This window comes from Haemaphysalis longicornis, unplaced genomic scaffold (genome assembly GCF_048455015.1).
Source record: "Haemaphysalis longicornis isolate Haplotype H1 unplaced genomic scaffold, Haemaphysalis longicornis Haplotype H1 scaffold_1, whole genome shotgun sequence".
Taxonomy (NCBI): domain Eukaryota; kingdom Metazoa; phylum Arthropoda; class Arachnida; order Ixodida; family Ixodidae; genus Haemaphysalis; species Haemaphysalis longicornis.
Window position 1 is genome coordinate 300,245,173 of NW_027526203.1, and position 14,724 is coordinate 300,259,896.

The window sequence follows — 14,724 nt, forward strand, 5'->3', positions numbered from 1 at the left end:
TCTGCTTTCGGCCTGTGGCAATGAGTCAGCCTGTTTAGTAATGCTTACTAATTGAAATGAATGAACTTGTGTTCATATAAAGTTGCCAGATACAGTTACTTTACATTTACACATCCCTATCTGAATGTTATATTCACAAAAATGCTTAAAGGAGCCGGCCAATCACGCTTTACGCTTCACGATTGGTTACGTCAAAAATCATAGTGGCGGAACTGCATGGGTGGCAATACCTGTTGTCGTACCTTCGGCATCTATTGGTTAGTAAACAAATTAGTGCGGCCGGGAGTAATATATTAGCATTTCTGACGCTGTTTTCTACTCATACAGGCAAAGTTATTTTTACCCTTTTATGCCCCTTCAAAGGGACACTTAACTGAATCTGAAGTTTCTTCTGCAGATTAAGTCTGGAGTAGACCATGTTTCGACTTCTCTGGGTGTGTTTGCGTTAATTTAGTATACAAATCAATTCGAACGCACTGTTCATCTCTCACCATCTTCCTTGTCGTTTTCCTATTATGTTTCCTTCGACGCGCACTTTCGCATTGGATGAACTGCGACGACTGCGCGGCTCGCCGACCACACTGCTGACAAAATCTGTCGGGTGGGCGCCGGCGGTATGGTTACCGGCGAGTCGGCACATTTTGATCGTAAAAGCTGAAACTAAGCCCTGGCAAGGTTTCAGCCAGGAAGAACGGGGCTTTATTTTTGTAGTTTGCAGACTGTATTAATCGTAGTAAAGTCTATACAGTCAACACTAGAGAATATGCGTCAGGTATATTGGTGTTTACGACGCTGCGTTTAACTTCGCTTCACTGGATTTGTAAGCTGTGTATGCGTGTGCGACTGGAAAGCTTGTAGGAAATCGAAGGCCAATTGAAGGCAATAGGAGAGTCAGCGAAGTCAATCTATTAAAATTAAAATTACGGTGATTTTATAAGTCAATCAAAATCAACCGAAGCCAGTTTACCCGCGCTTCACAATAAATTGTAAAGCACAGAACCAAGGTACAAGAAGCACTTTTTTTCCACAGGGTAAACTAGTGGCCTGCGGGGTGACCACACACTTGAGATATATTTGCTGCCTTAAATTACGCAGTCGCTGGGGGTCAGATATTTGTGGGGGCTAGGGGAAAGCTTTTTGCTCAAGCTTTTTAAAGAAATGTTCAGCTCAGCCGCTCGTATTTCTGCAACACAACACGTAAACAGCAATGTCCGACATCACGAGCTAGGCTTCCGAGAGGTATACGTGTTAGTTGTGAGCAGCCCTGTGTGTTCCTGTACCTCAGTCGTATGGAGCACTACGACAGGATCGATCGGGTTCGGGTTCGGATCCCAGGCGCGGATTTTTGTCCCCGAAGAGGCTGACAGTCGGCCTTGTGTCAACGTGCCTTTAATGATCCAGTGGGTGCTACAGAGCTCTAGGAGACAGGGGACGTCTGAACGGTGCGTTAGAAACGCCTCCCAGTTGAGAATCCCGATGGCGCGGAGCGCGTTCACCCACTGCGTGCGCCTCGGCTCGTCCTTTGGCTCTAAATGGTACTTTACTTGGTCGCCATGAACGGTGCCGGCAGACATATTCGGTCAATTCTGCAGCCCACAACATGGGATAATCGCGGCATGCCAATTCCTGAAGTATCGAGAATACAGGAGAAAGGATAACTTCGGACGCCAATCATGTTGTTGCAGGGAACTGAAGCCGAAACTGATGTGAACAACTCTCCAAAATATGAACCCAGAATCGCTATACATTCCGACAGGATGAGGCGGAGGGGGAGGAGAAAAGCGAAGGGAAAGGCTGAGAGGTTATCCAGGCTTAGAGCCAAGACTGCTACTCAGCACTGGGGAGGGCCGTTCAGGGAATGAAAGAGAGGTATGCGTATTGCCAATAGTGCGGGAGTTCTTCCTAAATAAAAAAAATGAACTTGACCCAAACGCAAGTGCGTAAGAGTAAACTTTAAAAGCTTGGACTTCGTCCAATCACATCGCAAGAAAAATTCGCGTAATTTTGCGCTACTGCTGTAGTTGTTGCGACAGCGTGGACGTCGCATGGTATTTTTCTTTTTTCAGGCTTTAAAAATAAATACAGCTCTAGTTACTAGATAAACGGTGAAAAGTATGTTTATTCGAACCTTTCTATGCAGTGCAAACGCAAACAGAATGTTTAAAAATTCACTTTAGTGTTTCTTTGATATGCCCCCAGGCAGCGGCGTAAGCAAAGGGGGCCTCGAACCCATGAAAAATTATCGGGCCTTATGGGGGGAGTAAGATAACCGAGGCTTCTGGTCCCGCCTACAATCGAATAACAGTTACTGATAACTCACCATGTGTTGTGACAGGAGTGATGCACTTATTAAGCTTACGCGCTTCGATAGTTCCGCTGACCACAGTGATTAGCCACTTTAAAATGCCCCTGTATGCAAAAAAGGATGCGAAAAAGAAAGCAATCAAAATGTTAAATAGGGAATGGTCACTGCATCCGGAATATTTTTTTTTAACTTGGGATTTATTTGTTGCTTTTTTGTTTGTTTGTCATTTATTTTTTCCTTCTGTTCTCCGTTCGGTCTTTTTTCGGGGTCCGGCCTGCGCTGAAATAAATTCGTGCGTATGCCACTGCCTGCAGGGTATCTTATTGTGTGCGAAGTGGTTCGAAAGTTCAAGCTCAAGGTTAAAGCTAAAGACGAGCTACGGCGAACAGAACATAAGCAGATCAACTTCAAAATGGATTTCTAAGTGATCACCGGCCTGCATGAGACACTTCTGGCAACGTTTTTAATGGTTCTAGAAACTGTAAGCACAGACCTGTGAAGAAGTGAACTACAGAACCGATGTAGCGCGTTGTTGAATTGCCGCCACGACAACAAAATAGAAGCCTTGAAACGTGTACAGACATCCACAATCCCGAACGTCCATAGACATGCCGTACCCCAAACGTGAGCCCAGTTCCTCCGAAAGGAACCGTGGATTCAGTCACGATCTCACGTTATTATTTGTCGCTACATCATGTTACAAGTGTCCTGCTTGTCGGTGGTCGACCTTAACGTTGCTCATACACAATCGTTTCCTTCGAGGCGCGAAAGAGCGTTAGAACAACCAGTAATGGGCACATTTGCCGCATTCGGCTTCGCTCCTGTGCGGTGGCGCCAACATTGCACGCATCGCCGTCGCCACTTTTTTGCAACTTGTAACAGAAGTTGACGTCCACTTACTGCTTCATTGTCTCGTGTAGCACTTCCCCCCGCACTTACTATTCGTTTGACAGCTCGAAGTGGCTTGCCCTGACGACGTTGTATTCCACTCAAAGTGTCGTTTCTTCTCGATGTGTTTCTGGATAGCCATGCAGCTTTAGCGCCCTTAGCACACCATGGCGTTGAGATGTCGGACAATTCGCCAGACTTCTAAAGGCGATAGTGCTTCTTAGGGTACTCGAAACTGAATACTTTCGCCTGCCAGTCTGCCGGTCTGTCCCTCGATTCAGCCACCCGGCCGAAAGTTAAAAGAATTCTTGAACAAGCCTGGCAAAACTTTTCCCGACTACTAAATTTGGCACCAAACTTCATACCTGTCAACATTGTTGGGCGAAAAGAAACCATTCGGCATATTTCAGGCGAAACATCGAATACATAACTGGAACTAGCAGTGTTCTTTTAACTAAAAATATATGTGGGCTCGATTTTTGTGACAGAAAAAAAAATGCGTTGAAAACAATGTTTCAACAAAACAGGTTCGCGCACGACCCTAACTTCGTGGCGGCATTCTACGACTAATAGTAACAAAAGGTTCCAATAAATGACGCCCGAGCAGTGTGAATGCGGGAAAATTGAATTGACTAGAGCAAACCTCTACCACGGTGTTTATCGGGGAAGGAGGCAGACGGGAGGAGAAGAGCGTGACAGGTGGGCGGAAGAACAAGGAAAGGCAGTTACGTGCCAGGGGCAGCAGAAGACCGCCGTCATTCGACGACATTGGCAGCGAAGTGAGCCGATACGCGGCCAATTTTTAAACACCGTACCAATCAGTCTAAGACACTGGTGTTCTATAACGTGCGCCAAAATCTTGCACACACGGACGTTTTCGCACTTGCCATCTACCAGAAACAACATCATCTGTTGCCGAAAATAAAACGCATGACCTCGAGTATCATGGTCCAGCATAACGCATTATGCCTTAGCTACTTTACACCGCTGCAGTGGAGGGTGAATTCTCCAGAATGTATTGTGTTTTACTTGAGGCAGTATGCTGCATCAACTTTTAAAGAGTGCTGCAAAGATGAAAAACTTTCACTGACGCGGCTTGTTGTTTGTAATAGCATGATTCAATAATACCTCGCCTAATTTATTCTTGTAGTAAATTCTGTCACCTTATGCTGTATACGCCTTATTAGACTAATGATAGAAACATTGGCTATTAATCATCCCTTACACTAGGACCTACACGTACAACGTATGTGCTTAGCAATATTACAAAACAGGACAAATGCATGTTCATCGGGCTAACGAATCTCTACACTTCTCTGGCAAAGCGAAAGCATAAGTCGCTGACAAGGGTCTGAACAAAGCGTACTGACTCGCAGGTTCAAGCGTTACTTCCGGCGGGCTCTGTGCTTCTGCGAGCATTCGCCAGAGCCGGACGAAGAGCACCGCTACAGCCTCGCCCGGAGCCGGTGGAGCGTCGCCAGCAGGACGCGCAGCCTCCAACGCGGCCACACAGCGAAAGTGGCCACCACAAGCGTCAAGCACATCAGCATGTGCCGCAGTGGGCCCTTGTCGAGCCCCCCAACAGAGCTCAATGGCGGACACATATAAGCTCGAGGGCCGGACTTGAGATTATGTCGGTTTAGGGAGATGTTCGTGAAACTTCATGAATGTTAAACAATTGAAGCATTCCGAAGGGCGCATTTAAATAGTGGGGTTTATTGGCGGAGGTTACGTTTGCTCCTCCGATCAGGCAGAATGCCGACTCATCAGTCTGCTTCGTAATTCCTCTCTTCCCATCTGGGTGCTTGGTGCACCGTTCAGATCAATAACAGGCATGACGCCATGATGGGCACCGAGAAACGACACCTGGGTTGCGTAAGCTCTAAACAAGCGCCCATTCTTCTAAATGCCACCAGAAAATTTCACGGAATTAACATTTTATATCCATGGATAAGAGCGCTAAATCGCCGGCAGCACGACATATGAGAAAAATATATTGTTCCCGGTGGGGGGAAGACCGAAAACGCGCACGAGAACGAAATTTCGTGGTCGTATAAATTATTCTGCGGCCCTCCACAACAGGACGCCTCACAGTCCAGAGTAATTACAGCGCGCGCAACACCTAATCGATCTTTTTCCATATTACTTAATCTGCCGCTTCTGTTGTAGGCGCGAGCTTGACACCATCAGTTATATGAAACAGGTGCGACGAGTTATTATATACACACCGCGCCACCTTGCATATCCGGCATATACCTATGTGTTGAAATCTTTTAAAAGAGTCAAAAAATTTTGGTTCCAACGCCGCTGAAATTTTTTGTTGACTCGCCACCTGCATGCTATAGAGGCGAAGCATAGGAAAAAGTACACGGGTTCGTATGGAGACCAGTCTGAGGGGGCGATTTTGTTTCAAATAGACAGGTTGTGTTTAAGGAACTAACATGAAAATAAATAGTAATAACCCCTAGCGTGAGCTTACATTGTATTGAAAAGCATAAATGTATATTCAGGCAGTGAGCTTTCACACTGAATTCCGGATGAAAACAGCCCAATGTCGGCCGTAGGTGGGCGGTGTACATAACCGCGCAGACTCATTCATGAGCAAACGCTCACACAAGACAGTAATTTCACGCAATGACACTGCAGAGCTTTCGTATTTAACAAATGAACACAAATAAAATAACAAAAAACGTAAAGACATGTGTGAACTTCGCAAGTACGCAATCTAGTTCCATTCAGTCATTGATTTACGCGCACTCCCAACCATGCAAACGTAAGCGAAACAGGCAGACCATGATTAAACATATTCATCTCGAGGAGTAGCAAAATGGCGGCCTTCAGTACTGTACTCACCAGGCAAAGTACAAACCGCGGTGCTTGCAAGCCCACCAAAAGATAACAAAAAAGAGTGTGATGATGAGTAGTATGCACTCCATTGAAAGAATCGATGTCCACAGCTGATTAAAGGACGATGGGACACAACAGCGAGGAGGAGCGCCAATAGGAACATAAAAACGTGATTCGAGCGAATAAAGTCGCCGGCAGCAATTTGGCCGAAAAACGAAGAACCGAATGAATGCAGATCGAGCACCGAACGCGCAAATATAGGTCACCCACCGCTGCAACTTCTGCCATGGTCCTGCATCCACTCTTGTTTCTTTTCCTAAGAAAAACACAGCCCTCTGTGGCAATCCGTGCAGCGCAATGACGCCCAGACCCGTTTATTTGTCGTAATCAGTGCTCTATCGTCAACTAATACAAACGCGCGCAAAAACTGAGCAGGACGTTGTTCTTTTCGTTACTCTCTTTCGAAGGACAGGTGAAGAAAGATGTGTCAGTGACAAAGCCTTAACAAAGCTTCTTAACCTGTGTTTGTGGTAAGTGAAAGCCTATCGTACTGTTAAAATTCGCCACGTTTGGCAGCTACTTTGGGCAATCATCTTCAGGGTGCGATACCATGTTCTAACCCCGGAGATAAACCTATGTAGTTCGTGGAAGAGAATGTCTTTTTCTCTCAAACTGGCAGACGTTATTACGCACGCACGCTTCCACTACACGGTGTTGGAGCGGTAGTGGTGCGGTTTTTTTTAGTGACGTTTTTACAATCAATCAGTTTCACTCGCTGGCATATATTTATCGTAAGAATGGCTGAGTGCGGTTTCTCTAAGAGAAGATCGGCCGAAAGGCAGGTACGTAGTGTTTTTGTTTTCGACAAAACAGAGTAAAACAGATAACAAAGTCTACGCGGGGGATCTTTACAGTACTGTTCGAAAATCAGCGTGTGGTCATGAATGACACCTTCTCACGTAATGAGCTTCAAAATTCCCTGGCGCCTTCGTGGTAGTACAAAATCCCATTACAACATTTAAGAATTCAAGCAGGTGTGTGCTGCGTCACGTGTCATTAGTGCATGCAGGCTCCCGGCTAGCGGCCGTACTGTCGTCTGAAGTATACCCTCCAAATCACCTGAAGTATTTCTTGAAAACAACTATAATGGTCATGACTACACTCCGCCAAGGTAACCATATTCGTCGAGCAGTATCACCAGCTGTGATTGTCACTGCGGTAGATGTCTAAGTAAACGAGTATGCGTGAAGCTCTTCGTCGTGGGTAGATTTTTTTTAACAGCGAAGCTGTTTCGCAAATCGTAATTTTTCGTGTCCGCAGTTTAAAATACCAAGGAATTGCGGGCGAGCGCACGTGAGCGCGGGCTTCGCGGCGACCGCCAGGCAGTTAACAAAGCCAAGAAAATGCCTAGCGACGACCGCCGAGTGTCAGCTATGCACGTTTGTCAAGCCAAGCATACCCACTTAGGATGATTGGCCAAGATTAACAAAAAAAAAAAGTCTAGCGTTCGCCGCAATCGTGGCAACACCTCGGAACGAGAAAGACACGTCGTAGCGTACGCCCCTCCAAGGTGATGTCCAGTGATGATCACTTCCAAAAAAGTGAAAGAAGCTCACACTTTTAGCAACAATGATGAGTGAAGGTCGTTCCGGCACCGAAGAAGAAAATCGGCTGCAATCGTGGACTTCAACCGCCGTGATGGTCGTGAAGGTTGCGTATACAGATTCGCTACATTCAAGTCTTACGAGTTAGTGAGAGCATCCTGCATGTTTTTTTTTTTTTGCATTAAGTCTATGAAAGCCCAAACAAATCTTCCTACGTTGTTGGGTGCAAGAATTAGGCTCGTCAACAGGAGGTTACTGTATTAAAATATATCAGAAAAATAGCGTGCACTGGAACTCTAAAAGTGTTTAAATTCTGCCAGCATAAGTTGAGGGCGCCTCTTGGGGCATGTTGAGATGCCTCTGTCATCTGCTTTATTTCCGCTCTATCGAGTTCCACGTTTGCTGCGCTGTACGCCCCGCCCTGCGATCCCCTCACCGATAGTAAATGTGAAGCAATATGTATTTCTCTTCGTCGCATGACTTTCTTTGACAACTTAAGTGACAACTTAAGGGTGACTTTGAGAAGTTAATTATGACTTTCTTCGTCAACTTACTTTAGTAAGCCTCATACCTGTCTCCTATTCTGAATTCGTCGTCCTCACTGCACAGAGAATAGGGTCGCTGAAGTGCATGGTGGGGACTTGTTTCCGCATGCCTAGGACGTTTATCACGGAGTCGATACCCTTAGGGCATCGGAACGTAGCGGCCGCAATGAAACGTAACTTGTCATGCTTACATAACAAATTATGCTTCATGAGCTAAATTACTTATTTATTATTTACTTATTTTTTATTTACTTATTTTTATGTTCGCAATAAATAATCTCCCCAACAACGATGAGCGCGCTGGTGTCCGTTTATGGAATCGCCCAGTAAACGTTTTGCAGGTCATGCTGCAACTATTTGACGCAAAGTACGTGGAAGCTTGGATTTCCTGATTGTTTCTGTATATTATACGTCCAGTCAATGCAGACACTGCTTCGAGGCTTTTGTGTAGATTCCCGGATCGAATCACCCTCCTTCGCGTGCAAGGTTCAGTGGGTCTACAACCCACAATGGTTTGCTACACTATGGGCCTCTTTTTCTAATATGATGGCGCCACTGATGTGGTAGGATCAGTGCGGCGTGTTAAGTGACTCAACATGATTTCCCGCTGGAAGCAGACACGCCCCGGCAGGGGCTTTTGAGAATCGCCATTCTGTTGACCGAATACTATAAAAAACCCAAAACAATTACTTGTATCAAAAAGCTTCATAAAGGTAATGACAAGCAATTCATCTCCCAAAAAAGAACAGTTGTAAACAATGGTTACGGCCACCGTTCGCGCGCGCGACATTCCGTTACCATGTGGGTACAAGGCAACTGGTTCGTTCGGTACACTCCTTCTAACCTTTTGAACTGCTGCTAAAAGCCCCGATGTTAGGCCTGAGTAGGCTATAAGTAGAATTTCACGTTATGGAGTGAACGCCCGGCCGTACCCCAACAGTGCGGAACCCCAGCAAATCTACGTACTGTTTTTGTAAAAAAATTCAGGGAAGCTTGCACTCACGCGCAAGACTTGAATGGCGAAGCTGTTGTAAGCGAGCATTGCCGGACACATAGCTAAGTTTCAGTATTATTGTTTATTTGCATAGTTGCGGGGCTAGTAATCGTCGTCATAAGTATCGAATAGGTCGTCACCTTCTTCGCAGCGAGTGGTGGATGCAAAGCCATCCTCAGCATTGTAGACTTCAACCAGCTTTTCGCCATCGACTCGAGGCAGCGGTGGCGGGATCTGCAAGTTGCCTTGGAAGGATTGGCACACTGATAGCCTAGTCTCAAATTATCCATAATGGCTTTTAGAGAATGCGGCAACCGCGGTGACCTCTCCCAAGCAGGTTGTCTTTTCATCTTTAGCGATAGCTTTGGAGAGTTTTTTTTTTTTTTATGGGCGAAGCTCCTTAAGTCATGGGTCTGTCCATCCCTTGTGTCTCGTGGTACGTGACCGCCGCATGCTTTCGGAGATGTCGCAAAGTGGGCCGCGTTGCACGCGCAAGAACCGGCTGCAACCGGCAGCGCAAACTCGGCACCGGGAGCGCGAGATTGTCTGTGTTCGACAACGGAGGCGCGAGCGCACGTGCACTGCGAGGGGGAGATCACGCAAGAGATCACGCCACGAACGCAGGCAGTCGTTCTCCGAGATCGAACGAGACGCAAGGACCTTTGCTCGTTTCCTCTCGTCTTGTTCGGGCACAAGTTCGCCCTAAATAAAAGTTCTTTCTTTACCGTTGTGTCCCATCCTACGTGACAAATTGTGGTGGAGGTGCGGGGTAGTCCTCGATGGCGCGCGGTCTTTCACCAGGTCTGGGCCTGGGAGCATTGACTCCGAAAATAAAAGTTGATTTGTACAATGTACGCACACAGTCTTACTTCTTTCTTAATGATGTAATGGGCGAACTTTCACGGGAGAGTTACGGTTACCGATGATCTCCCCCTCTCGAGCTTCGCCCCACTTATCATCATTCATTCCGTGGATATGGCGTGATTTTTTTTTACATGCGTGATACCGCTTTACAACAGCGCTGCACCGTTCTTTTTTTCTTTTTTGCTAAAGCCACTACGTCAGCCTGGGACTCGGCGGTCGCCGCGAGGCACGCGCTCAAGAGCGTTGTTGTTGTTGCAAACTTTGTTGTTGCAAACTTTATTAGATAGGATGGCCAAAGACCAGGTGGGGGTGGGGGGGGAAGGGAAGGGAGGACGGAGCACTGTTCTTATAATGCCGCCGTCAAGGGTTCTCTTCAGGAGTCGTGCAGACCACTGCTATATTGCCCGTACTAGGCCGCTCTTTGTGGCATAAATGGCGATTTCGAAGAGTGTGTCGTGTGAGAGGGATGTTGGGTCGATGTAGGTAGAGGTGTCGTGGTGTGGGGGAGTGAATGTACGAAATCGAGAAAACTTGGGGCAGTGCCAGATGAGGTGGTGGAGATCGGCTGCGATGGAGTGGTAGCAGTAGGGACATCGGGGGGCGTGCTAGGGATAATACCATTGTCGAATGGTCTCTGGTGCCGTACAGGTGTTGGTCAGGAACTTGTTCAAGAAGATCTCTTGTGCTCGAGTTAGGGTGGGGAAGGAGGTGAGGTGGCCTGAAGGAGTGAGTGACTTGAGGCGTTGTTGTTTCAGCTGCTTGAATCTACGGTGCCTGATTGCGGGAGCGAGAGTGGGGTCATCGTCAGGGCAGTTGGGCCAGGGGTGGTCCGAGAAGGGCGGCGCCGGGGGTCCATCGGAGGCTATTGTGAGAAGGGCCTCCTGTGCAGCCACGTGAGCTGCTTGGTTCCCAGGAGCAGCTGGTTCATGACCGGGGGTCCAGTCGATTCGGACTTGGCAGCCTGATGTTTGGAGCGCAGTGATTTGATGAATAATGTGGTGGACAGAAGGGTGGGTGGACATGGGATGACAAAGTTCTTGGAGAGCTTCATATGAGTCTGTTAGGATGCTAAGGTTGGGGGGAATGGGGAGATGGTAATCGTACATAAAGTAGTCGAGAGAATCGTGGATAGCGATGAGCTCCGCGTCCGTTGAAGTAATATTGGGAATACGGTGATATTGGGCTCCCATGATGGATAAATTGTCCGGGCTGATCCATGCTGTGCCGACGTGTGGGTTTATGTGGCTAGCGTCGGTGTAGACGTCAGTTTCACCCGGTCGTTTAATTGAGGCAAGACGTCGGCAGCGTTGCTGTCGAAGCTCGGGCTTCCTGCGTGCGACGGGTTGAGAGGTGACGGATTGAGTGAAGTGGGGCCGCTGCCATGGGGGTATTGGGGCTGGAAAATTAGGTAAGGGAATATTGCTTCGTTGATCCCACGCGGTGAGGAGCACGCCTTGGTGGGTGAGTTGTAGTTTAAAATTGTATTGATCCGTTTGTTCCTGAATGATGCGGTCGATTGGTGGGAGGGTCGCTGCTTGTTGGAGGTTTGCAATTTTTGTATGACGTGGGAGGCCAGTGATGGTGCGTAGGGTGGAATTGTGAAGAACTTGTAGCGTGTGTCGTTGGGTACAGTTGAGGTCATATAATGTGTCCCTCCGTACGAAAGAATGCCCACCGCTACTGCTCTGCCGAGGGTGGTGATGGCCTTTTGTTTGGCTCCCCCATGTTTGTTTGAGAGCCGTCGGAGGGTGTGCTGCACGAAGTTCCATTTCTGCTTAAGGCGATTAAGCCATATTGTGGGGCTGTTTCTGGTTCCAATGTAGACTCCGAGGAGTTTAATTGGTTCCAGTCTGGCTGACACAGAAATGGAGGCGACACTGACTTGAGGTGGCACGTAATCGGTGGGGGGTTGACGGCCGAAGATGGCGAGGAATTCTGTTTTGTGAGGTGCGAGGGACAGGCCAAGGTCGGGGAGGACCTTTTCGAGTCCCGTCACTGCGCACTGGAGGTCGGTAATCATGGCGTCTTGATTTGGGTATTGGGCTGATTCGGTCCATATATTAATATCGTCGGCGTAGATAGTAAAGCGCGCTGTGGACTCAGTGGTGATCCGTCTTGCTATTCTGGTCATGGCTAAGTTAAAAAGAGTTGGGCCAAGTATGGAGCCTTGTGGTACACCCCTATCAAGGTAAAAGACTCGGGGAGACCAGCCGGGGTAGGTTCCGTGTAATTGAATGGGGCGAGCTTCAAGGAAGTTTCGGATCCAGGTTTGAGCTTTCTGGCTGGGAAATGCCTCAGCAAGTTCTTCAAGGATAGCTTGTTGGCTAACGCAGTCGAAGGCTTTCTGTAAGTCTAGTGCGAGAAGGTAGTCGGGGGGTTGTCGGGAGTATTTCCGGTTAATCACCCGCCTGAGGAGCCAGAGGCTGTCAGCGGTGCTGAGATTAGGGCGAAAACCTGTTTGTGAGGGGTGAAAATAGGGCCTTACGAATTCAAGATAGTGGGCGATTCGGTTATGGATGAGCCGTTCTATTAGTTTGCAGATAACGGGAGTAAGGGATATCGGTCGGAGGTGCGAGAAGTCGTCGGGGGTTTGTTGCTTCTTGTTTGGTTTCGGTATTGGAAATATTAGCGACAGTTTCAGGTGGTTGGGGACGAGTCCGGTTTCCCACGAGTGATTGAGCTGTTCGAGGAGGTGCAGCTGGGCTGGTTCAGGTAGATTTCGTAGGTGAATCCATTGAATTCCATCGTGGCCAGGGGCGGATTTGGCCCTTCCTTGACGGAGCGCTGTATTGAGTTCAGCAAACGAGAATGGGCTTTCAAGTTCAGGCACTGGGTCGTGTATAGTAATATTTGGTAAAGGTTGCGGAGGAGTAAGTGAAGCGTGAGGAAAGAAGCTGCGAAGGAGAGTTTCTTCAGTTAGGGAGTAGTTTTTGCTGGTGAGCATTAGAGTTGCCACTATTGGTGTGCGGCTGCGTTTTTTGTCACCAAGGCTTCGATGAAGTTTCCACAAAGAACTGAGTCCAGGGAGTCTGCCGAGGTCGTTGCATAATGCCGCCCAGTTGTCGGCGGCCAGTTGTTTTTGGTAAGCCGTGATCGTTCTGTATTGGTCACGTATGCGACATAGAAGGGAATGTCTTCTGCCGGAAGTACGATAGAGTTGCGTGAGGTACTCCATGCGCTTCCATAAGTTGGCCAAGTGGTTGTCAAAAGGAGGGGAAGTTTCGTCGCAAGTTATGGTCTCTTTTGAGGCAAAGTACGAGTTCCTAATTATGCCAGTCATTTCCTCCAGTGAGGACGGGGGATCGTATTGTAGGAGCTTCTCTCGGAAAGTGGCCCAGTTCAAAAGAATGCGAGTAGTCTGACGGTCTCGTATGCGTTTTCCTCGAAGAGTTATGAGTATAGGAAGGGATCACTACCCCAAGTAGTGGAGTAGGAGGCCCAGGTTTTCACAAGGCCCGGGAAGCCCATGTTAAGTCAGGGGTGGTATCGGTATGTTTGGGATGGAGGGCGATCCGAGTAAAATAGGTGGTATCATTGATAAGATGAACGTTGGCCACTTCGGTAGAGTCGAGGAGGTATTTTGCCCTACCGGAGTTGGTGGGATAGCCCCAGGTAGTGTGGGGGGCGTTAAAATCACCTCCGATGAGAATGGGGGTGGAAGGGTATTCATTTCTGATATGTTGGAGCTATGAGAAAGCATCTGAGCATGTTTGATATCTGGGTCTGTAGTAGGCGGAGACCAGGATGAGCTTCTTGGCCCTGGGAGGATAGGCGATGATTGCGACAACTTCGTAGAGGGGGGAGGAAGAAAGCGGCAAAGACAACTGAGTAGCTGGGACAGAGGAGTCAAGCAGGATAGCTGCGAGGCCAGGAACTTGGGAGTTGCGTGGAATAGAAGGATTGATGAAGACGTTGTATCATGGCAGCTGAGGGGTGGTGAGGGTTTCTTGAAGTAGGAGGGCGATTGGTTTGATGTGTTTTACTTTGGCTGCGATTATTGTCTTGGCCGTCGAAAAGCTTCTGCAGTTCCATTGAAGAATGGTGGGAGGGTTATAGGTCATGGTTTGGGTCGTGGTGGGACTTTGCGAGGGGGTTCAGGTATGGGTTCCGTAGGTCGGACGTTGGTGATGACTTGATGGAGGAGGTCTCGGATTTGCCGGAGCTGTCCATCGAAATACTCATGCATACGACGACCATCCTCCAAGCGGGCGAGGCGTTCCTGATGTATTTCGGTTCGAATAGTTTGAAGCGTTTGAGTTAGTTGGGGGTCGTTTTTTGATTGAGAATTAGTGGTTTTCTTGTAACTGGGGCTGCGGTTGCGGCGGGGGGCTGGAGTTCCAGATCGGTTTGGTTGAGAGGTAAACGATGTGTTCGTTTTAGTTGACTGGGCTCGCTTGAGGTCTGCAATTTCTGCTTTGAGTTTCAGATTTTCAGCGCGGAGAGCATTTAACTGGTTTAGGATTTCGGTGAATTGGGAACTTTTGTCCGTTGTTTTGGAATAAGTTTTGGGATCGTTTTCAGGAATATTTTGTTTGAAACGGTCAGCCCATGAGATGCCTTGAACTTTGTCCTTGTTGGGAGAGTTCGAGCTTGCTGTGGGGGCGCGGCCAGGGCATGTGGGATTCAGCGAGAGGTGGCCAAATTCATCACAAACGACACAATATATGGATGGTCCGC

At 47.9% G+C, this 14,724-nt stretch overlaps 1 protein-coding gene across 1 annotated transcript in view; it reads left to right on the forward strand.

Moving 5' to 3' along the window:
• Window positions 1-7,069, forward strand: part of LOC144159260 (tachykinin-like peptides receptor 86C) — a 165,117-nt gene extending 158,048 nt beyond the window's left edge. Inside the window, exon 5 of the mRNA XM_077690641.1 lies at window positions 4,570-7,069. Within this exon, the coding sequence (XP_077546767.1) occupies window positions 4,570-4,801 (232 nt within the window). The 3' untranslated portion in view covers window positions 4,802-7,069. The remainder of the gene's footprint in view (window positions 1-4,569) is intronic.
• The last annotated feature ends 7,655 nt before the right edge of the window (window positions 7,070-14,724 follow it).